We start from the raw sequence: 25,197 nt of genomic DNA on the forward strand, positions 1-25,197 counted from the left end.
CTATCATGGATAACACACACAAAAAAAAAAAAAAAAAAAAAAAAAAAAAAAAAAAAAAAAAATATTCCGTACGGAATCGCCGATTCACTGTACAGAATCGTCCGGTTCCCTCTAGAACCGGACGATTTCCGATTTTTTGGGCGATCCGATCCCTTTTCACGATTTTCGAGTCGAACCGGGCGAGTCCGGTTCGACTCGACGTTTTTTAAAACGCTGGTTACGAACAAATTTAGAGCACTGTTATTAAGATTGGACAGGCCACTAGATCAATTTAAATGGATTTTTTTAAAAAGGATGTGGTTAGCTTGTCAGCACATTTAGAAATACCGGTTTGATAATAAACATATTTTTTAAATATAATTTGATATTAATGTTTAGAGAATACATAATCTTTACCATGAGATCATGAGAAAAAAAATTGAAAATTAAAAATAATAATTATATTAAAAAAACATTTAGACGGCTAGTTACAATTGTTTTTAGATAGACGACTTATTTGCATTCATCTTTAAAATGGATGTTTTATATTGTAAGAAGAAAAAATATCTTTTTATCTTTTTTTTTTTACTTCTCTTTTTTACCAAATTTAAGGTTCGAAAATGTTACTTGTTGAATAAAGTTCATTTTTTTTATCTTACGACCTTTGTATTTTTTTATTATAAATTTTTTACCCTAAGTACTAAAATAACACATATCTCTCTAATCACTTTCTCTCCCTAGTACCTAAAGATGCCCCTTTTTACATCTTCTAAAAAAATAAACCACCAAACTTTTTCAAAACACCCAAAGTACCCTCTCTCTCCATAGTCAAGGGGGGCATTTGATGGTCACTCCATAGAGAGAGAGTACGAGGGAGGGAGGGAGGAATTTAGAAAGAGGATTGAACTGCTATCTGTTGTTGTGAAGGTTGAGAGGATTTTAGAGAGAGAGAGGATGTTAGAGAGAGATTCAGTTGTTCTCTGATAAGTGTGGTGGAGGGAGGGAGGGAGGGAGAGAGAGAGATTCTACTATTTTTTGTTGAGAGAGAGAATATCAGGAAGAGGTAATTTCTAAGAGAGCGTTTGTTGTTATCTGCATCACAGGATTTGGGTATTAGATAGAGAGAGAGAGGGAGGGAGAGAGAGATAGAGCTTGAAAGTTCGATATGAGAGGGAGAGAGAGATTTTAAGAGCGTTCGGTGCTTTCCTTGAAACACAGGTTTTTGCCGTTAGAGAGAGAGAGGGAGATTTTACAGATTGAAGGAGAGCAATTTGAGAGAGAGATAGTACAGCTCTCTGTGACAAGTAGGAATTGCTGAGAGAGAGAGATTAAATAGAGCGAGGGAGAGAGATTTTACAAGGAGGAAAGATTTTATTGCTCTTGGATGAGGGAGATAGAGAGATATTTTACTGAAAGGTTTGACTGCCGTCAGTAACATTCAGAAATTCGGTGGAGAGAGAGATTTACTGCTATATTCAGCTCATGAGAGAGAGGAAAAAGAGACCATGCACAGAGGGTCTTTGCAACTTTGGGTATTAGAGACTAAGATGGAGGTTTGAGAGAGAGAGGATGATTTCATAGAGAGAGATGGTACTTTAGGTTTTTTAAAGGGTATGTGGTTTACTTTTTAGAAAGAGAAGAGATAGTGACGATGTAGAGAGGGGTAACTTTGAGCATTAGAGAGAGATAGAGTGTTGAAAGAGACGAGGGGCAACTTTGAGTATTAGAGAGAGATAGAGTGTTGAAAGAGAGACGGTGATTTGATAGAGAGATAGTGCTTTTAGAGATAAGTGTTATTTTAGTATTTATGTGAGTTAAAAATTTACGGTAAAAAAAATACAGGGGTTGCAAGATAAAAAAAAGATGCAGATTATAGGTTACAAGTAACATTTTCAAACATTGGGTATGATGAGAAGTAAAAGTAAAAAATAGGAGGTAAGGAGATATTTTTTCTTGTAGAAATGCGGTCTAGCTCGCATGAAACAATTGCTCTTTTTAAAATAAAAAATAATTATAAAATTAGAAAATAATACAGTATCATTGCGAGGTATGTATTGAACATATTATATTGAGTTTTTTTTTCTTTTTAATTACCATTTTACCTTCAATTTGAAAGTTTGACTTTTGAATTGCTTCAAATACAAATAAGATTGATCACAAAAAAAAAAAATGTATTTGGGTTTAGGCAATTCAAATTTTGGATTTACGAACTGCCCAACAATTTGGTTTTGTTTTCCTTTTCTTTTTTTCCTTTTTTTTTTTTTTTTTTTTGGTGACTTAAGCTATAGGAAAGTACAACTTTCAAATTACCTAAACCAACTTTTCTTGTATGAGATAGTTTGGAAATTGGACTTCCCAATAACCAAACACACACATATATATGGGAAAAGTTTACATAGAACCAATGCTCTAAACAATCAAATTTTAGCCTGTCTAAAAATTTTCACTAGAAGAGGTTGTTTTGATGTTCAAATATCTTCAAATTGATCATCTCAACATCAAGAAGCATGGACACGCGAAAAATATAGATTCAAGTTTTGAAAATGGTGTATTTTGTAACACATTTTTAGACCGTCAATTTTTAAAGTTTTCAAGTTTTCATAGATCTATCGATCTATACTATTTTTTTAGCTTTAAAATGTATAAATATTTTTATATTTGAAGGCAATCACAAAGACTTCCAATATTGAAATCACATTTTTCAATACTATTTGAAGATAGGCTCTAATTTGATTGTTTAGAGCCTATGCTCTGTACGAACCACACCCTATATATATATATATATATATATATATATATATATATATATATATAGGTAAAAGCTGGGGTTAGCCGACTAGCTCATATGAACATATGAGTCCAACAGCCCAAATTGAATCTGGGCCGATCAGACGATCACTGATGTCCTGTAGTGTTTGAAATTTTTTTTTTCTACAAATCCAAATCACTTGAAATTTGAGACGTGTGTTCATAAAAAATAGGTGAAAATTTGAAAAAATATCAAAAAAAATATTTTACATGAAATAAATTGAAAAAAATACCCCGAAAAGTTTTGGGGGGTATTTCGATCATTTTGTTTTTCACGAATAAAGTTTTTATATTTTATTAGATGCGCCTTGATGAGAAGAACACATACTTAAAATTTCAAGTGATTTAGATATATAGAAAAATAAATAAAATTCAAGCATTATCGGATTTCTGTGATCGTCAAATCGGTCCAGATTCAATCTGGACTATTGGGCTCATACGTTCATATAAGCTAATAGGCTAATCCCAGCTTTTTCCATATATATATATATATATATATATATATATATATATATATATATATATATATATATATATATATATATATATATATATATATATATATATATATATATATATAAGCCAAGGTACACCATCTCATACGGGGGCTGTGTACACAATGGCAGCGATAAAACCATATGAAGTCCATGACCCGCATTCCTCTCTTTCCATTGGGCTTGGGCATCTCTCTCAAACTCTCTCTATTTGCAGTACAAATATCCTAGGACTAGGACATCTCTATGTAGCAGCCATTAAATCCCTATCAGCCCACACAGAAGAATCCCTCTTGCCCCCACATAGCAGAATCCCAAATTATCAACTCTCCATCGATCTCTCCATTAGCGTCTTAACCAGGCACATCCCGTGCTGTGTTTCAGGTATGGAATCCAACTAGATATGTATATAAGAAAAAATGACATGTTTCCCTCTCTCTCTTTGTCGTTCTTTGCTTTAATTGTGTTTTCTTTGCCCTAAATTGAACCGTGAGAACCTGATAAAAAGCACATAAAAATCTCAGATTACAACAAATAGGATTCCACACTTCATGCTATTTACTCATTTAAACAAGTTCTAAAACAAATAGCATGTTTGTGACTAATTTGCCAATCTTTGCTTCAGATGGTGATGACCATAACGGCTTATGATTTTCCACATACCAAAGTGTAATTTGTTTTGACCAAGTATTGGATCATACTTTACTTCCTGCGTGTTTCTATAGTTGATTAGTAATCTGTTTGGTAGATAAATTAGTGCTCATCCACTGCCTTTTGTTGTCGTTGATTTGGTCTTGCTTTCTACTTTGTGCACATCTTCTTTCTACTCTTCCTCGCCTCCATAAATGTTCAAGGGTTTTATCACGGGCTTTGTGCACCAGCTTCCCATATGCGAGATACAATATCCTCAGCTTTTTCTCACACATATATTATTAAAAAACAAACACGTCAAAAATCTCATTAAAAGATTTGTATAAGGTGTCAACCTTAAACAATTGCACAGTAAGGTGCATCTTAAAATCTCACTAAAAGATGTATTTTGGTGTCAAAACTCTTATCATGGTTTAAAAGTCTATTTTCACCCCTATATTGAAATTGAATCTTCAAAAATAGTGTAAATCTAGTATATCTATGAGTATTTGAAAATCTTGAAAATGGAAGGTCTAGATAATGTGTTACAAGATGCACTATTTTTATCACTTAAAAATTCATTTTTCTTTGATATCTATATATATCGAGATCAAGATGATCAATTGGAAAAATTTCTAATGATGAAACAACCTTTTTCGATAGGTTTTTGAGATGTACCTTACTCATATAGTATAAGGTTGACACCTTATATAAATTTTTTCTTTTTTTAAAAGAGAATCGCTTTGTTGCTCAAAAGAGTATTCCAAGTAAATCACACATCTACGGACCATCTACTCAATAGGAACAACTCCATTTCAAAAACTCAAAATCTTTTTTGCCTTTTGAATTTGTCAGCTACTAAAAAGTAAACCCCGAGTTTTCAAGTAAAAAATATCATAAAACATGTTTTTTTTTATCACGTATAACAAGTGTGAATTTGGTACAATGGGACTATGCCATTTATCTCTTAGCGAAGTGATTGTGGATGCATCGATAACAGCATGTTAAAGTTTAGCAAATATACATTGAAAAGTATAGTAATGAGAGTTATAGCTATCGTTCATGACACTAAGGCTGGGAACAGGTTGGATCGAGTCCTGGCCGACATGGACTCAAACCGGGCTCGACTAGGTTTAGGTTGGACCTAGACCCGTCTTAGACCAAGGTATGGTTGGGTTCAAGTCAAGAAATTAAAAGAAATCTAAAAATATATTATGTATTTTATAATACATAGTTACTATAATTATATATTTATATATACTTTACACATATAAATATTAGGTTGAGTTGGGTTGAGTCGACCTTGCCAATAAGTAAACTCAAGTGAAAATTGCATAAAACCCCCCAAAATGGACTTTCTAATCAATTTACACCCAACCTAATTTTTCTTGGCAACTTCTCCAAAAAACCATGTTTTGTCGCAAATACCCCATTACAAAAAAAAATTTTGGATGAAAATACCATTTTTTTATCTAACAAATCATTTTAGCTGGAGAAGGTTGTGCGCCGTTTGAAAAAGGCGGTCGGCGATTATTTTGCTGGAATGGGTGATGCTATTGGAGAAATGGGCAATCTGACATTTTGAAATAGCGGTAAGACATTTCGAAAGGCAGTTCAGCATTTTGAAGTGGCTGTACCGCATTTTTAAGGGGTTCGGCGTTTTAAAGTGGTGGTCTGGCATTTTGAAATGAGCAGTCCGGTACAATCCGGCTTTCCTTTTATTGGGATCAAAAAATGATTTGTTAGGTATGAAAATCATATTTTTGTTAAAAAAAAATTGAACTTTTTGTAATGGGGTATTTGTTAAGAAACATAATTTTGATAGAGAAATTGCTAGAAAAAATTATGTGAGGTACATTGATTAGGAAGTCCTTTGATGTAATTTTCGCTAGACTCAAACCCAACCTAGAGAGTCGCACACCGCACCTGCGATGCATGTAAGAGACAGACGGAGAGAGACGTACGTCCACATCAGCTATGCGCATACGAGAAAGGGAACTGCACATTTGATCAGCTTTATAGGTAAGAAAAGCATGACAATTTATAACGGTACGTCCTAAGCTCAATTTATAATTAAGGTTGGGCCGTCTTCCCACCGGGTCCCCAAACTAAATGAGCTTTATATGTACGAGAGACAGAGAAAGAGCACGTCTACATCAGCTATACGTGTACAGCTGAGAGAGATGCACTACAGCATAAAAAAATAAGAAGTGAGTTGCACAATTTTTATGTCCTTTATAGGAAAGGAAACATCTTTATAGGAAAGGAAAATTGTTTCCTTGAGTTGGGGGAATGCATTTCAACATTTGCGTCCCCGGGTATAAAACATCCATCTTTACTATTTTAAAGATGGATGTAAATGGGTGGTCCATTTAAAAATAGTTAAATTTAATGGTCTGAATATTTTTTTATAAAATTATTATTTTTATTATTTATTTATTTATTGTATTCATGATCTCCATATTAGAAATTATATATCCTTAAAAATTGGGCCAAAAAATCCATCTCAAAAATAGATTTTTAATAGTGGACTCATTTCTACATGTACTCTAGAAACCGTGCTCTTATGGAAAATCATCCCATCCACATCAAGTAGATGGGTGGAAGGGTATTTTAATAATTGAGATTTCACAACATCTCACACTAATTGTAATTTTTTGTTTTAATAATATATTTATCTAAATTTTGAGCTATAGATATATTTTTAAGAATATAACTACATAAAATGATTTAAAAATAATTTAAATAAAAAATATCAAAATAATATAAAATTAATTTTACATTTTTTATTTAAATTACTTTTAAATGATTTTATTTAGTTATATTTTAAAAATATATCAATAATTCGAAATTTATACCAACCCGTGATATATGTGTTACCACCCTCAGTCGTTGGATTTGGAAGTGTAGACAATTCAATGAAAGGCTTAGCGGTACAACAAAAGATAAGTTTCACTTGCATAGATTTAAAATGCCAAGCACATCAAGCCATGAGAGCCTCACAGTCGAGTAATGAGTAACACTTTGAGCAGCAATACTTTCACATGCTCTCGGCTTATTTATTAATAGAAAAACGGGTAGGGGCTTCTCCCCTACTGACTTACCTTCCAAAAAAAAAAAAAAACTATTAGTGTACGAAGCAGTCAACTCAGTACCATTCAATTAAGCTTAATGGCATCCCCAACAATAGCTTTTGGATTGAACGTATAGAAAAATCTTCATGGAAATTGGTGCAAGGAAGGAAAGTGAAATGACCCACCACTTTTGAATGTTTGTTTTTTTGGGGTGCCTGCTAAGTACATGGGGTTTTGGAGAAGAAGAGCTGCAGAGAGGGTTAAGATAGATCTAAACTGGGGCGGAGAGATGAGAGAGAATAGATGAAGAAGGAGGTGCTATGGTAGCCAATTGCTTATTGGCTCGACAAAGAAGAACATGAAAAGAGGGCTTAGGGTTTATCTTTTTGGGCTGGGATGTAGATTGAAAGAAAGTAAGAGTTAGTAGATAGAGTTATTAAGCTTATCTTTTGGAAAAAAGATTAACATGAATAGTTGGCCAAGGAAAGTTGTAAACGGGTTTTTCCTGTGGTTTGATTAAACGGGGAAACAGAGAGAGAGAGAAATGATCTAATGGAGTTCATCCCTTTCCGAGTTACATGCAGAAGAATGTAGCCAAAATTGCTTCCCCTGTAGACAACAAAAGGTTGGACCACAAGGTCAAAATTTCATAGACGAAGCTCTGGCCTGGAGCCCAAGCCTATAAAAATGGAGAAGTGCGATTCATGGCCTAGGGTTAGGTTTTTTGAAAGGTGGTGTTTTTAGATTTGGGGTTCTCTAGTCCGGATCTTGGATTCAAGGTTTTTATTACTAAAGGATCATCTACCATAGAGGTGAGCCATTTAAAGGCGGAGGTGAACATGGTGCTGGAGTTTTGTGAGAAAGAGGATAAATTTTAATAGAGGTGGAGGTTTTAGAGAGAGAGTAAAAGGGGCAGCAGCAGAGTGGTAGTGGTGGTCTTAGAGAGAGAAAAAGGGCAGTATTGATGGTCGTTTTAGAGAGAGAAAAAAGGGCAGTAGCAATGGAGATGTAAATAATGGAGGAGTCCAAGGTTTTTGATGGGGATGGTGATGCTGAAGGTGGAGATGACGCGAATTTGGTCAGTATTAGGTATGATCATTCAGGAGGCATTCTTTCAGAGGCATAGTTCCTGGTGGTGGGATCTTTCTCTCCCCCTTCGACGGATATTTTCGATCTTTCTGACTAGGCTAGAAGGAGTTGGAGATTGTCATGTGCTCCAAAGGTTAAAGTTATGAGAGAGAACAAGATCATCTTTCTCCTTCTCTCTAAGATGGACTCTGTTGAGGCTTTGAAGAATCGTTTTGTGCATATTAGAGAGGGAAACTATTATCCCTTGACCCTTAGAGGCCGGATTCTCATCAATCACACCTACGAAAATGTAGTCTGTGGATCAGACTATTGGGTGTTCTTGTCCATGTTTGGTCGTTACAAACTTTTCGTAAACTCGCTAACAAATGTGGTGAGTTTTGTGATATTGATAAGTCTGATTTCATTGGGGCTGATCTTAGATCTGTAAGAGTTCGCATTTGGAAATTGGAAGGTGCACATATCCTAAAATATTGACCTTGTGAGTGGGTCAAGAATTTTTCTCCATTTCTGTGATGCAAGAAACTTTTGAGAGAGGCTCTTTTCATTCAGGACTACAGAAGGTTGACAATGACCCTGATGGAAAATCTGGGTGGAAGGAGGTCATACACCGTCGTAAGCCTAGGCCAAAAAAATGGAATTCCGGCCAGCAGTGGGTAGGTCCTCGCAATTTTGGTAAGTTGCAGAGGAAACATAATAATTTGAAATTTCGTAAGCGTTGGGTGCCTGTCAAGCGTTTCACGAATAATACGATGGGCTTGGAGCAATCCGTTATTGACCGTGTTGCAGGACCAACAAAAGTGATTGAGGGTCCATCAAATATACATTCGCAAGTTTCTAGGGAAGTTTCCAAAAAGGATGAAGGTGTAGGTATGGGAGTTTTATCGAGCTGCCTAAATGAGCAGTTTTCCTTGGGATGGACGCAATCTATGATGGTTAGACACCTGGAGCTCCCTGATATTGCTAAGAAGGGGGGCGATCGGTTCACGAAGGTGTAGGCGATCGATTATGAGAGGTTTGCCTCTCATCCCTTAAGTTCAAAGAAGGTGCTCCTCCAACATCGCAAATCTTTGACTTCACAGTGGGAGATACAGAAGAAGTTGATAGTTATTTAGCTGATACTTGCGATTCGGACCACCATGTATCCTCTGTGGCATTGACGTGCGGCAAGGAAGACCTGAGCTATGAAGAGGTTGCCTTTCGATCCTCTGTTGGTTAACCTACTAGCTTTGGTGGTTATAGATGATGTTGAACCAATTGCTATGGCAGAGGATGGTGATGTTGAAGACCATGTGTTGAACTTACCAAAGAATGTTGTTGTGCCTCAAGAAGAAGAGCAGGAGTTGGTGTCGAGAATGGAGGTAGTGGATGTGGCCCCACTCTCTATCATTTGTGAGGAACGTCCCCTACTTCTGCATCTCTCTAAGACGGTGCCTGGTTCAGTGCCAGAGGAGAATCAAGACGGAGAGCCGCTGGGGATGGACTTGGCTTCTGCGGTGGATGGTAGGGTTGATCAAGCAGAGTAGTTAGTGGGGTCGATAGTTCATGACATTGGTATGGACTTCGATTTACCCATTGGGGTAGTTTTTAATGACATCATAGAGAAAATCAGGGTTGGAAAATTGGCTCCCACTAGAGGTGAAAATCAAAAGTCCAATTTATTGATGTCTGGTGGAGATGCTGAACCTCTTACCCCTGTTAAGGAGAAGAATGCGAAGAAGAAAACAGGTAAAAGCCATGTTAAAGGTACTCGCTCATCTGCTAGATTGTTAACGAAAGGGAAGCATGATACGGAGGCTGGAGTGGTCATCAGAGAGGCTCAAATTAATGATATCGCCACCACTTCTTCTTCCTCAGAGGATGATGCTGATGATGTGACCATGGAGGAGGCGATGCTGCTCAAACATGTCTACTTTGGACCAAGGGAGGATGGTTCTGGTTCTTCCCATCCTAAATATCTTTAATGTTATTGCTTTCTTAAAATGTTAGTGGTCAGGTGACCCCAAACACAAAAAAGACGTTCTATTTTTGGTTAGTAAGTATAAACCTACTGCTCTTATTTTGCAAGAAACCAAACTTCCAAGCCCTACTCTTTCTGGGGTTAGGGAATTCTAGGGACATGGAGCAGTAGATTTTGTGAGCATTGATTCAGTGGGTCAGTCTAGTGGTATTTGGTTGATTTGAGACCCTACGGTTTTGCTTTCTTTTCGTGTTGTCAAAAAAGATTTTTTATTGCTTGTTGGCTTTGTGGGTCATGAAGCCAAGTTTCAATTGATGAATGTCTATGGTCCACATAGTTCTGCTCAGAAATTTTATTTTATAGAGGAAATGACTGAAGTCATTTCTCAATTTCTATATTCAATTTGTATTGGGGGGATTTTAATTTTACCCGTTGGCCGAATGAATGCTTTGCTAGGGGAGCGATTACTTCGTCAATTCGTCTAAGCCTTCATTGACCTTCCAATTGCAGGGGCAAAATTCACTTGATCTAATGGGAGTGCGACTTCCCTCTCCATGTCTAAACTATATAGGTTCCTGGTTTCCCCTGAATGATTTGAATTTTTCCTTTAGCCTCTGTTAAAGCACTCCCCAAGAGCTCTTCGGACCATACTCCGATCCTGTTAACCTCTAAGGTTTTTTTGGGAAGTATTATACCTTTTCATTTTAAAATTGGATGGTTAAAGGAAAATGATATTCTAGACCTTATCAAAAGCACGTGGGAGAATACGATTGTCAGTGGGTCTCTTGATTTTCAACTCCATAAGAAATTGCTCAATATTAAGCATAAGCTTATGGATTGGAAAAAAGAGAAATTCTATTCAATAAAAGGGAAAGTTGATGAAGTGTTGCTTTCTATTGAGACCACAGACCAAGTAATGCAGCAAATGAGTTCTTGGACTACAGAGATGGATGGGGAGAGAAGGGCCAAGTTGAATGAGTTACAAGAGCTTAGGAGGGTGGAAGAGGTGTATTGGAAACAAAAGTTTAGGGTCAAATGACTGAAAGAGGGGGATATGAATACGAAATTCTTTCATGCTATTGCAAATGCTAGGAGACGCCAAAATGATATCTCTGGCCTAGCGGTTGATGGCGTTGACACGGATGATGGGGAGGGTATGAGTCATGCTATTATTAACTACTTTCACCGTGCTTTTACTTCGGAAGTGAGTTGTACCCCTAGATTGAGCCGGGTAGGCTTCAAAGTTTTACCGCCTCACTTAAGTTCTATCTTGGATAGAGATGTTTCTTTGGAAGAGTTAAAAAAGACAGTTTTCGCTTTACCTGGTGACAAGGCACCTGGTCCTGATGGCTTCCCTCTAATATTTTTTCACCAATTTTGGAATTTGATTAGTTCTGAGCTATTGGAAATGATCAGGAGATTCTTGCGAAGTGGAAACCTTTTTAAAGGGTTTAACTCTACTTTTATTGCATTGATCCCAAAAAAGTCTATGATTGCTGCATTGAGGAATATTAGACCAATTAGCCTTCTTACGAGTCTATACAAAATTGTGGCTAAGGTCTTGGCTGAGCAACTAAAGAAAGTTTTACCTGTTATTATTTCTGGCCCGCAATTAGCTTTTATTAAAGACAATGATATCTGATAGTGTTCTGATTGCACATGAGTGCATTCATTCTCAGATCCTTAATGGGAATCCGGCAGTGGTTATTAAATTGGATATGGAGAAGGCTTATGATAGGGTGGAATGACATGTTTTGATAAAAATTATGAAAAATATGGGTTTCAGTGAAAAGTGGCGGCAGTGGATTTTAGGTTGTTTGTCTTCAGCTCACTTTTCAATTCTTTATAAAGGGAGCTCGATGGGACTTTTTAAGGCCACCCGAGGGCTACGTCAAGGGAATCCACTTTTCCCTTTCTTTTTTACTATATATGTGGAATGCTTCAGTTTGATGCTTACCAATATACCGAGGAATGGTCACTTTGCAAGTCTTTTAAATGCCCAATGGAGGACTGTGTGTTTCACACTTGCAATATGCTGATGATACCCCTCTTTTTTGTGAAGCACAACAGGCGCAAGTTAATATTGTTATTTTTTTGAAGTGTTGTGAAGTTGCATTGGGTTTAAAGGTTAATTTTGGGAAAACAGTTATGGTAGGTGTAAATTGCCCTAATGCTGAGGTTTCCTCTTTTGCATAGGAGTTTGATTGTAAGATTAAATTTTTCCCTATTACCTACTTGGGTATGCCAATTTCAGATGGTCGTCTCCCTATTGCAGTTTGGGATAAAATTTTGCAGCTTAACCAAGTTAAGCTAGATTTGTGGAAATTTAAGTATTTATCTTTTGGGGGGGAGGATTACGCTCATTAAGATATGCCTGTCAAACTTACCTATTTATCAGATATCTATTATACAAATCCCTTATTCGATAGCAAAGAAAATAGAGACTATGATGAGAAACTTTCTGTGGGGGTCCTCTGTGGAGAAGAAGAAGTTTCATCTCCTTCGCTGGGATAGAGTGTGTACGCCTAAAAAAGAAGGGGGGCTTGGGATTAGGAAAATCAAACTGGTTAATCACGCTTTGCTTTGTAAATGGTGGTGGAGATGTCTTACTCTTAAAGACCACTTTTGGTACGAAGTGATTGCTTCAAAGTATGGAACTGATAGGTTTGGTATGTGGGCGGGGAATAGGAATGGAGTAAGGGGCATGTCAGCTAGTTGGAGGGCTATCCATTCGTGTAAAGGCAATATACATCGTGATATTCAGTGGTGTGTGGGTAATGGCTGCAATATCTCCTTTTGGCATCATAAATGGTTGGGGGACTTCCTATTGAAATTAAGTTTTCCTTTGATTTATCATTTGATGACTAATCAAGAAGCCACTATTGCCGAGCTTTTTATTTGTAGGGCTAGTAATGTTGAGTGGAATATTGGTTTGCCTTATAATAGGGTTTCTAATTTGTTTTTATCTCAGTTTGCTGGTCTTCATAGACTATTGACAGATGTTTATATCCTGCATAATGCTTCTGATGAGGTAGTTTGGGAGATTGACAAAAATGGGATTTATTCAGTTAAATCTATATATCATTTACTCTACCATGATAGGGTGCGATGGTCTATGCCTGAAATAGCTATCTTGTAGAAATGGCCCCTACCTCTCAAAGTGCAATGTTTTCTTTGGTTGGCGGTTCAAAACAGAGTTCTCACGGTTGATAATCTAATTAAGAGAGGGAAAATTTTACCGAATATATGTCTCATGTGCAAGGAAGACGAAGAGACTGGTGATCATCTCTTTCTCCATTGTCCGTTTGCCAGCTGCATTTGGAGGTGGTTTTTTGACAAGCTTGGGGCTGCATTGGTAATGCCACCGTCGGTGATTGGGGTTCTTCATAATCTTTCACTTACTTTACCAAGGACTGGGAGTGTTGTATGGAAAATCTCTAGAGGTGTCATTCTGTGGGAGATTTGGAGAGAGAGAAATAGAAGAATGTTTGAAGGTATCTCTTTGCCGGTCGAAAAAGTTTTGGAGAAAATCTTGCATTGCGAGTTGTAGACATAATATTTTTGAAGTGAATGTGAGATGTAATCTTTTTGACCTTTTCCATTTGGGTTTGCAAAAGTGTAGGCCCAAAGGCAGATGGATGGTCCCACCTTTTGGGGTTTATAAGCTCAACTTTAATGATAGCTCATTGTGTAACCCGGGTTTTACTAGTTTTGGAGGGATTCTTTGGGATTGGATGGGTAATGTGATCTTCTCCTATGTAGGGCCACTTGGGGTGCGGACTATGAATTATGCAGAGATCTTTGCTCTTCTCTTTGGCCTTCGTTCCCTTGTGGAGAGGAATTTGGGGACTTCTTACATTATTGAAGGGGATTTCCTCAATGTTGTGAAATGGTGCAAAGGAGATCAGAAACTTCCTTGGGAGTTGAAATCTTTGTTATTTCAGATTTTGGATCTCGCCTCCTCATTTTCTGTCTCTTTTGTTCATGTGTATAGGGAGGCTAATGTGCTAGCTGATTCCCTGGCCAACGGAGGTTCTACCCTCTCTGAAGCCGTTATTTTGGATTCTATAATCTCGTTCGAGATTAATAATATCTTTGAACTTTTTCCCAAAAAAAAAAACAATAGCCTTTGGATCATGTTGAAGAGTGTGGATCTTGGGATGTCTGATGTCAACTCATTTCTTAATTCTTTTCAATGGAAAATCTTGTGGTTATTTTAAAGCATCAAGAGGCAATCGCCTGGAAGACTCTTTGTCCCCGTACTTATATAATATTGCGGCTGAAAGTTTTAGTACTATGCTGAATTCTGTGGTGAGTAGATACCTCATTTGTGGATTTCATGTCGGTATACTAACAATATCTCATTTACAGTATGCAGATGAAACTACCATCTTTTGTAACCCAGATGAACAAGAAGTAAGGAACTTGTGGGTGTTCTTAAAGTGTATGGAAATTGCAACGGGTCTCAAAGTAAATTTAGAAAATACCAATTTCATTGGAATTGGATGTTCAGATTACTTGGTTGCATCTTTGACAGAAATTATTGGGGGTGGGTGGGTAAGTTACCTTGCAACTATTTGGGTATTCCTTTATTTGGAGGATCGCTAGCTATATGGGATCCTATTATTGAAATATTTAATAAGAAACTGGAATTATGGAAATCTAAAGTATTGTTGTTTGGAGGAAGATCGAGTATTATTCAGTCTACTTTATCCAACTTACCAATTTACTTTATGTCCATTTTCAAACTGCCAAAGCAGTTGGTGAAGACTTTAAAAAACATTATGAGATCTTTTTTATTGGGCAATATGGGAATGAGAAAAAGAACTGAAACTTGTGAATTGGGAAAATGTATGCACTTCCAAGAGAGATAGGGGTCTAGGAGTTAAAAAGCTCAAATTGATGAACATTAGCATATTGACTAAGTGTTAGTGTGCTTTTAAAATCAACATGATGGTTTATGAGGAGAGATGTTAAATGAAAACTATGGAGTAAATGTGTTTACTGCCCTCATTCAAAGTCCAATATCTAAAGCTGGTTTTTTAAGTATTTGGAAAGAATTGATGCATGCCGTTCATTATATCTTAGTCATTTTTGCAAAGTAGTTGGAAAGGGAGATGAAACATTTTTTGATTTGATAAATGGCTGGGTAACTATGCTCTTTGAGATTCTTTCCTTGAGGCCCTCTCCAAAGTTGACAATCCTTTAGCCTCAGTGAAAGATCTCAGAGGCTCTGATTTTATTAACTCCTTGCAAGTATAGGAGGGTCTCAGACTCTTTCATTTATGAGTTCCAATTGCATATGAATCTGTTGCATATTTTTTCTATATTCTCAATAAAGATGATCGATTGGTGTGGGAACTCACAGCTTCAAGGGATTTTTCAGTTAAATTTGTCTCTCAACTATTGTATGAGGAGAATCACAGAATGATTGATCATAGTTTAGTGAAAATATGAAATTTGCAGGTTCCTTTGAATGTTCAGTTATTTTTGTGGGTAGCTTTTAAAAAAAAGCTGCCTACGGTGGATAACCTTCGTAAGAGAGGTTTCATAAATGTTAATATTTGTACGCTCTGTTTGAGGGATAATGAAATATATTCTTTTATAGTATCCTTTCACTCTAAGCTTGAAGGAGTGGTATAGAAAGTTGTTGAATTTAAATATTCTGGTCCCACAAAGCACATAGTTGATCCTCTCTCAACGGATGAACCCCGGTTTGCGGAAAATTGGCACTGTGCTATGGAGAACTTTATGGGTGAGCACTATTTGAAATATTTGGAGAGAGAGAGAAATAGAATAACCTTTGAAGGGACACAATGTGAGATTGGAGATTTAAAGTCCAACACCTTAGCAATAGTAACTTAATGGTTTTCAACAGATAAGGATTGTGAGTTTATCCCAAAGTCACAGACTTTTGAGAACCCATCTGAAGTTGCTAAGCATAATAATGATAGACATGTTCAAAATGTCATTTGGATGTCTCCTCACTAAAATTGCTTAAAACACAACTTTGATAGAAGCTCGATTCGAAATGCTATTTGGATGTCTCCTCACTAAAATTACCCGTATTAGAGATCATATGGGTAATTACAAATTCACTTGCTCAGGACCATGTGGACATACAACAGTGAATGAAATTGAGGCAAAACCTCTTTTGGAAGGTTTAAAGATAATAAAGAATCTCAAAGGCCAACAGATAATTCAAGGTGATTCAAGCAATGTCATTGTTTGGGAAAAGGATAAATGCAGTCACCTTGGAGATTATGCAATATTTTTGACGAAATTTTTTTATTTTAAGTAGTAGTTCTTTTGAGTTATCTCATTGTTTTAGGGAGGCTAATATGGAAATTGATGCTTTAGCAAAGGGTTGTGTGCACCAACTTTCGTTTTTGGTTACATCATTTTCTTCTTAAACCTCCTTGTAATCGTTTATGGCTGATGCTTGAGCAAAGGGTAGTGTGCACCAACTTTTGTTGGTGGTTACATCATTTTCTTTTTGAACCTCCTTGTAATCGTTCATGGATAAATGAAATTCATAGTAATCGATTTAAAAAAAAAAACAACGATAGCCTTTGGGGATGGGGACCAATTTCAGCCCAAATCAGGATAATTGAGAGTAAGAGTAGATACAAATGATTTATCACCGCAATTTGGTATGCAAAACAATGTTAATAATGTTAATCACTAGCATTATGATCCCTATTACATATAATGCATATCAAAAGTGATGCATATGCCTTTCAAAATCTTATCTTGTCATTCTATGTGCAGCTTTGCGCAACATTTCATCACTTCACATATGTCAACTCGTTTGGACACTCTCTATTTGAAGATTCAGTTGGGTGAAAATGGGGCAAGAATGAATATAAAATAGGCAAAAGCCTTTCTGTTTTCGAGCAGGCACAGCTCTTTCTCAAGATGATATTTACCCCTATTCGATACTGAAATAGGTGTACAAAAGAAAGACAACTCGTTCTTGAGATAAATGAAAACAAATGGTCTAATTTTCAATGCTTCAAAGTTCTATGCACTTGAACCAAAAGCCCACTGTAAATACCAGAGTCTTGCGTTGTTTAATGAGAGAAAAAGAGAAACACGAGTAGAGAGAGAGAGGGATGAGTGCTTTGTTATGCTCGGTGTGAGAAAAAGGTGTTTTACAAAAGGGAAATAAGAGAACCGCACACATGCCCGGGTGAGGGGCGCCTCATGCACAGATGCAAGCATGTGAAGTGCAAAATGCACTATCAAACGCCCTTTATTATAAAAGTATAAGACATGAGAATGTTCACACTTAAGTACCACTCAATTCACACTCTCCTCTTAAATATGGGACACCACACCTTTCTATCTTTATAAAATAAAGCTTAGGGAAAAAACACACATAATCATAGTGTTATTTTGAAATACAAACAAGTATTTCTACAAAATAAAAAACACTAACATCTCCTCCATTATTTTAAAATAACAGCAAAAAATATGGGAAACATATTATTGACATACCATGGAGGTATCTTTTGATTTGGACCTTCCCTTAAAATATACACTATAAAGTCAATTAAGTACCATGGTGGCATATAGCTTTGAACCGGATTGCTTATCTAATAGACCGTTAGTATAACTCACAAATAATATTCATCTTTGTTGTCATTTAGCTGCCATCACATTTTGGGATTGTGCTTATATCCCGATTCAATAAGTGATCTAAAGATGAGTCCCATCTCCTAGGAAGCGGCCTCACTTCCACATATATAGGTGTGTCTATCAAGAGTATCATGTATATAATACACTGCGACCTATGTACAGTCCAGAGAAAATATTAAGAGTATAACTCAACCTACTAACATACAAGTCATCACTAGACTTATCGATCGTATGGATTTTCCTCGAATGTGATCTTATAATATATTGACATCTACTAACCAAACTAATCATATGTATAACTTGTTTTTACCAAATTGAACCTAGAATTTTTAGGTTACAGAAGACTAGGTTGGGTTCCTACTGTAGGTGATTACTCAATCAACCCTAGCCCTATTCATTTTGACATCTTACTAATGCCATTCCTTGCGAGGCTTTTGTCAATGGATGAACCAAAATTTTCTTTGATCGTACATATTCTACACTAATCACTCTTTTTGTAATTAATATTGTAATGGAATTACGCCTTCACATAATATGTGTAGATTTTCCATGATATAAATCATTACAAGCTTTTACAATGGTATCTTGAATATTACAATTTATTGGTTTTGACTGTATGATTATGTCATATAATAAGTTCTTTAGCCATTCGACATCATTACTTGCAGAGTCTTAGTAATAATTTCGGACTCCATAGTGGAGCGCAGAATACACATTTGTTTATATGACCCCTATGATATCGCACCACCTGCTAGTGTGAAAATCTATTCGAATGTTGATAATGAATATTAGATTTCTTTATTCCATTATCATCACTATACACTTCCAACATTCTTAGAAAACCCCTTATAGTATATGCCATAATCGATACTTCATTTCAAGTATCTTAATACTCAAGATATAACATTCATTGCTCATGACCATGGCAACTTGTTTTTCTATTAAGTTTACCCATCGCATATATAGTGTCAGGTCTCGTGCTACTCATTGCATACATTAAATTACCAATTTTCCTGACATAGTCAATTTGATATATACATCTCTCATCATTTTTCTTTCATTTAATATGAGGATCTATAGAGGTAGAAACTAGTTTACTATCAGTATGCTCAAACTTATGGATTATTTTATCAATGTAGTGAGATTAAGTCAAGATAAACTCCTTTTCTTTTCTCACTATTTTGATACCAAGTATCACATCAGCCTCTCCCAAGTCCTCCATATCAAAGTTAGATGCGAAGAATATTTAGTTTCCTTCATAATTTATTGATTAGCATAAAAAATAAACATATCATCTATATATAGACAAATTATGACAAATAAAAAATTTGTTTTCTTATTAGACATACATTTATCACCCTTATTTATCTGAAATCCAACACACTGTCAAATTTCTTATACCATTGTCTTGGTGCTTGCTTAAAGTCCATAAAGAGATTTAATTAATTTACAAACTTTGTTCTCGTAACCTTACATCACAAACCTTTTGGGTTGTTCTATATAGATTTCTTCATCCAAATCACCATTTAAGAAAGCTATTTAACATCCATTTGATATATGATTAGACATTTAATAAAGGCTATTGCTAAGAGCAATTGTATAATAGCACTTCTTGCCATATGTGCATGTATCAATATAATCGATGTGCTCTTTGTGTTTGGATCCTTTGACCACTAATCTTGCTTTGTGTTTGTTAATAGAATCATCAGCATTATGTTTTCTTTTAATGATCCATGCCTATGAGTTGAGAACCAAGTGGAAGATCTACGAATTTTCAAGTTTTATTTGCAATTGTGGAATCCATTTAACTATAAATAGGTTCTCTCCAAAACGTTGCATCTGAAGATGCCATGGCTTTACTTGATGATGTTGGGTCTTCCTCCACATTTGAGATTATTAATATTGAATTTAGTATCTTATTTTGCTTAGCCTCAACTAGATAAGAATACAAATTCAGGCCAAAGTTATAAGGTGGATCTATGCTTTAATATTTTATGAATATCCTACAAACACACAGTTAGTGGTATTAGGACCTAATTTGTTTCTTTTAAGATCTCAAAAATAACATATGCAAGGCAACCCCACTCATTCTATATAGAATTCTATTCAAAATAAAACATGCTGATAATAAGGCTTGACCCTAGAAGTTTATTGTTATAGAAGAAGAAATTAGCGTATGATTCACCATTGCTACTAATGCTTTATTTTTCGTTTCAACCAATCGATTTTGTTGAGGAGTATAAGAAGCAGGTCACTTGATGAATAAATCCATTATTTTCACAAAATTTATTAAAATCATTTTACAAATACTCTCAACCCTTATCTCTTCGTAAGATTTTAGTTTTCTTACTAAGTTGATTGTCCACTTCTCTTTTGGAAAGTTTAATGTTTTCAAAAGCTTCATCTTTATGTCTAACCAAACAAAAATAAGCATATCTCAAAAAATTATCAATAAATGTAATGAAATATCTTTTATCACCTCTTGTTAAAATAATTTTTAAATCACATATATTTGGTTGGCCATGATTTTTTGACGCTAGGGATGGAAAACCTTTTCTTAAAACCGCGGTGTCCCCCCTATGGGTCCACTCGTATATGCACGTGCGTGTGACCCCAGTGCCCGCTAGAATAAGGGTTGGGTGGTGCGATTTGTGTGGTTCAAACGAACAAAGAAAGATGTGAGGTAAGGCTTACCTCACAGGAAGGGGTCGAGACATGCTCGGGCACTGAACCTTCTTAGGTCAAGATTGAAAAGCCACCCAACCTTTCGGCTTTGTTTGATTTCAGCTCCCTTGTGTTCTCACCTATCTTTCACACACACACTTCAGAATGGCTTGGGATTAGTGACTCCTTGTTTTGCCCAAGTGAAGTTGAGAGTTATGAGGTTGGTTTTGAGAGGATTTTGAGGGTTTGAGAGGTTAAGGAGGTTTTGAGAGGGTTAAAGATGGTTCTTTGAGAATGAGCAGTTCTTCCGCGTCACCTCCCCAAGAAGGTAGTTTTGGTGACTGAAATAAGGGCACTAGGCACTCATCATAGATAACCCCGGAGGCCCCTCTTTGGTACTTACCCTGAAGGGACCTTAACTAAGAGCAAACCTCCATAAAGAGGAGTTGAGCAAGGAGAAGTGAAGAAGAAAGAAGAAAGAAGAAAGAAGAAAGAAGAAAGAAGAAAGAAGAAAGAAGAGAAGAAAGGGGAGTGATGAGAAGAGAGAAAGAAGAAGAAATAAGAAGAGAGGTGCAACTTAGAAAGTGAGAAGAAGAAGAAGAGAAGAAGAAACCAATTTGCGACCCATCCGGCGTCACCTCCCTTTGGAGGCGATGTCGGTGACTTGCGAAAGGTGCTAAGCACCCCAGAGGCCCCTCTTTGGTGCTTACCCCGAAGGGAACTTATCCAAGAGTGAACCTCCTTGAGGAGCGATAGAATGAGAAGGAAAGAAGGAGAGAATGAGCTACTTCAAATGTCTCTCTTTAGTGCTTACCTTGAAGGGACCTTAACCAAGAGCGAGCCACCACCAGAAGTGATGAAATGAGAAGAAGAAGAAGAAGGATGAAAGATGAGAGAGAGGAACTACTCCAGAGGCCCCTCTTTGGTGCTTACCTCAAAGGGACCTTAATCAAGAGTCAACCCTTGCGAGAAGTGATGAAATGAGAAGAAGACTAAAGGGATGAAAGATGAGAGAGGAGGAACTACTCTTGAGGTCCTTCTTTGGAGCTTACCCTCAAAGTGACCATAACCAAGAGCAAACCGCGAGAAGTAATGAAATGATAAGAAGAAAAGAGGGATGAAAGATGAGAGAGAGGACAGTGGAGATAGAAAATAAGAGAGAGAGGGAGCGAGATAAAGAGCGGATGAGAGGAAGAGGGAAATAAAGAAGGGAGAGAGAGGGAGGGGGAAAAAATGAGAGGCGGAGGAGTGGGATGGCGGCTTTGTTGACGGTTCGAGGCGAGAGAAAGAGAGAAGGATATGGAGAGGGTAAGATAGAGAGGGGGGAGAGTGAGAGGGAGACGAGTGGGCCGGCTGCTTCGTCGCTGAACTGAGGTGAGAGAGAGGAGAGTGAGAGGGTGAGAGAGGGGGGAGAGAGGGAGACAAGCTGGTAGCTTAGCTGTCAGTTCGGGGAGAGAGAGTTCGAGAGAAAGAGAGGGGATGGGGACAGGCAGGGGGCTTAGCCGTCTGTCTAGAGATGAGAGAGAGAAATGACTGGGGTACCTAGATGGTGAGCCGGTGGCCAAGCCTGAAGGTTAGGTTTGATCCCAATGGTTCTTGAGAGCTCCTTGAGATGGGAGGTTAATGTTTTGGGGTAGAGGATTAAAGTGTATGGATAGGATACGCTAGGGTATATGGTGAGGTTAAGCTAAGGTGTATGGATAGGATATGCTAGGGTGTATGGTAAGGTTAGGCTAAGGTGTATGGATAAGATAAGTTAGGGTGTATGGATGGGATGGTCTAGGGTATATAGATAACATGGTCTAAGGTGTATAGTTATGCTAGTCTAGGGTGCATAATTATGAGGGTATAGGGGTATGAGCTCAAGGTATAAAAGTATTCTCTCTCATCTCTCTTAAGCTAAGCAATGAAACACAAGAACAAGCGCAAAGGGGCATTGCTTAATAAAAATGCCCATTCTTTTACAAAGAGAAGCCCATAGGCTTATATAAAGGGCTCCATTAATATAAGTGGATGTCCAAAAAGTAATCTAATTGATTAAAATTATAATTAAAATGAATAAAACTTGAATCCCGCTTTTGAATTAAAATTATCGTTTTAGCCCTAGCCAAATCATGAAAATGCGTTTTTCCATCTCCGTATGGTTTGGTCCCATTTTCAATACTTTTTGACAACGTTTCACGTGATTTAACGTCTTAGAAATGTAGGTCATCGTGAGGCTATCGCTTTGATATAAGATTTGTGGCTTGCGGCGGAGTTTTGTCTATGGTTCCAAAATTTCGACCAAACCCACAAACTTGAGATTTTTGATCGATCTAGCTTGCCTTGTCATATTTTCGGTCTTCATTTTCATCATGACTAGAAGGACAATTCGATGTGATTGTTCTGCAACAAAAACCCCTCGATTTGGACCCGTTTTGTCATTTTTCTCTTTATGGAGATGGATAATGGGTTTTCGGCAACCGGAAAACTGTTGGTCATTGGAGTGGTGAGATACCACACACATTAAAATATGCAATTTCATGTTCTTGACAACCTTTTCTCTAAGATTTCTCTTAGCCCGGGGATCCCCACCATGCGTACCATCCACCAAAATGTGTGTCTTGATGAGGGGAGCAACATACCAAAGTTTGAGCTTGATCCAATTTGAGACGAAGAAGATACAAGCTTCACAAGAATACATGTTTTTGGGAAAACATAGTTACTATAAATAGTAACTGGTTTTTGATGGCTCATGTGAATAGTAATATTCTTGTCTTTTTGGGAAAGTAGAAACTAGAAAGGTCTGTTTGAGTTGAAATTGACAGACATATTGGTTTTGGCATTTTGAATCTATATGTGGTGGTTCCATGGTCATTAGAAATCTCTATCGTACATTTCTAGCTATGGTACACCACGCGCACGTTAATGATTTGGGCTCAAAACTGATTTTGCATCTGTTTCCCATATTTACACTCGAATCAGAAAAAACTTGGAGGGCGATTTTAGAACTTCGTAGGGGGCTCATATGCTTTCGGGGCTGAGAGGACACTGTTACCATAGCTTTTCAAACAAGGTTTATTTTTCACGAGCTTCCATAGTCTATAAGCATTTTGGTACCTGCAGATCTAGGTCGCAACTGTCTCCTCTATTATTTGTGTCGGAGATACAAGTGTGTCAAAATACCATATAATAGCTTGTCCCATTGAATATTGCGCTTCAAGAGGAGTGAGAAGTGTGACGTTTGGAAAATAATTGTTTGAGTTCATCTTTCGAATCCTTAGTGAGGCATCATTATTGTCTTCCAATTTTCATCTCTCCCCGGTCACTGGCATCTACACGACATTTGAGAGCAATTCATGCTAGGCTTCGTCCTTGAGGGGTGTCTGAGCCTATTTCTGGTTCCAACGACTGGGAACCACGCTTAAGGGCTTGTAAATCCAATTTGTTAGAACTTTGAGGAAGTCTGGTGATTGGGGGCCTTGCTGAAGGGCTTCCTTCCCAACTCATCATGCTTCCATTTGATCTTCTGGTGGGGACCTTGCTTAAAGGTTTCCTTCCCACTTCAGGAGATATTATTTTTTCCAATAACCAAGGGCCTTGCTTAAGGGCTTCCTTCCCACTTCAGGAGATATTTTTGGTTTCCACAACTAGGAGCCTTGCTTAAGGGCTTGTGATCTAGTTCGTTAGAACTTTGAGGAAGTTTGGTGGTTGGGGGCCTTGTTTAAGGGCTTCCTTCCCAACTCATCAAGCTTTAATTTGATCTTCTAGTGGGGGCCTTGGTTAAGGGCTTTCTTCCTACTTCGGAAGATATTTTTGGTTTGGACAACTGAGAGCCTTGCGTAAGGGCTTGTAACCTAGTTCGTTATAACTTTGAGGAAGTCTGGTGGTTGGGGACCTTACTTAAGGGATTCCTTCCCAACTCATCAAGCTTCAATTTGATCTTCTCGTGGGGGCCTTGCTTAAGGGCTTTCTTCCCACTTCAAGAGATATTTTTAGTTCCAACAACTGGAGGCCTTGCTTAAGGGCTAGTGACCCATCTTGTCAGAATCAGGATTTGTCTAGCAGTTGGGGGCCTTGCTTAAGTGCTTCCTTTCCAACTCGTCAGGATTTCAAGAGAGTTTGGTGGTCGGGGGTTCCTTACCAATCAATCAATAATTTTAGTTTTAAGGGAGTTTGATGGTCGGGGGCCTCGCTTAAGGGCTTCATTCCCGATTCACCGGATTCAATTTTGATCAACTGGTGGGAGCCTTGCTTAAGGGCTTCCTTCCCACTTCAGGAGACATTTTGGTTATGGATAGACAGTCGATGGCCCTTAATGGACGAATGAGCTGCTTCACCATGGTATAAACCAATTGGCAGGTAGGGAGTCTCTTCAGGCTTGAACCCCAATCTACGATGGGACTGGAGCACTGTCTGTCTCCTGGCTCTCACCCTAGCCCTTTGAACTCGTGCCCTTATACCCTATAAATGTGTTGGGTTCCTCAGATGTAGTTTTTTTGAAGAGTAACTTTTCTTTTATCAGCTTATTCATTGATCCTTCTTTAGCAAGAACAATTTATTTTTCTTCTTCTCAGGCAGGGTTTCGCTCGATGGAGAGATGGGGCTTTTGTCTTTCTTCTTATCCTTGGGGTTTTCCACCCAAACAGGAGCTTGTCGTCGCTTGTTGGACTTGATAGTTGCAGCGTCCACTATCACGTTAAGATCTCGAGTGAAGGGCTCTTTAGATCTCTCTTGAACCCTCAATTTGATCCCCAATAGGGCGGCAAGATGATGATAAAATGAAAATCAGATTTCTCCTATTACGTGCTTTGGGACGTTGTCACCCACAGGATGTTCAATGCTCACAAGGTTCTAATCATCAGGGAAATATAGTCCCATT

The 25,197-nt window shown here is 37.4% G+C and overlaps 1 protein-coding gene across 1 annotated transcript; it reads left to right on the forward strand.

The window, feature by feature from the left end:
• The first annotated feature begins 9,627 nt into the window (after positions 1-9,627).
• On the forward strand, positions 9,628-11,673 carry LOC105420097 (uncharacterized). The gene is made up of 3 exons (XM_011622357.1): positions 9,628-10,009; positions 10,643-11,039; positions 11,124-11,673. The coding sequence occupies exons 1-3, from the start codon at positions 9,628-9,630 to the stop codon at positions 11,671-11,673; spliced, it is 1,329 nt and encodes a 442-aa protein (XP_011620659.1).
• The last annotated feature ends 13,524 nt before the right edge of the window (positions 11,674-25,197 follow it).

The sequence above is a fragment of the Amborella trichopoda genome, chromosome 11, assembly GCF_054954075.1.
Source record: "Amborella trichopoda isolate Santa Cruz 75 chromosome 11, AtrichopodaSantaCruz75HAP2 v2.0, whole genome shotgun sequence".
Taxonomy (NCBI): domain Eukaryota; kingdom Viridiplantae; phylum Streptophyta; class Magnoliopsida; order Amborellales; family Amborellaceae; genus Amborella; species Amborella trichopoda.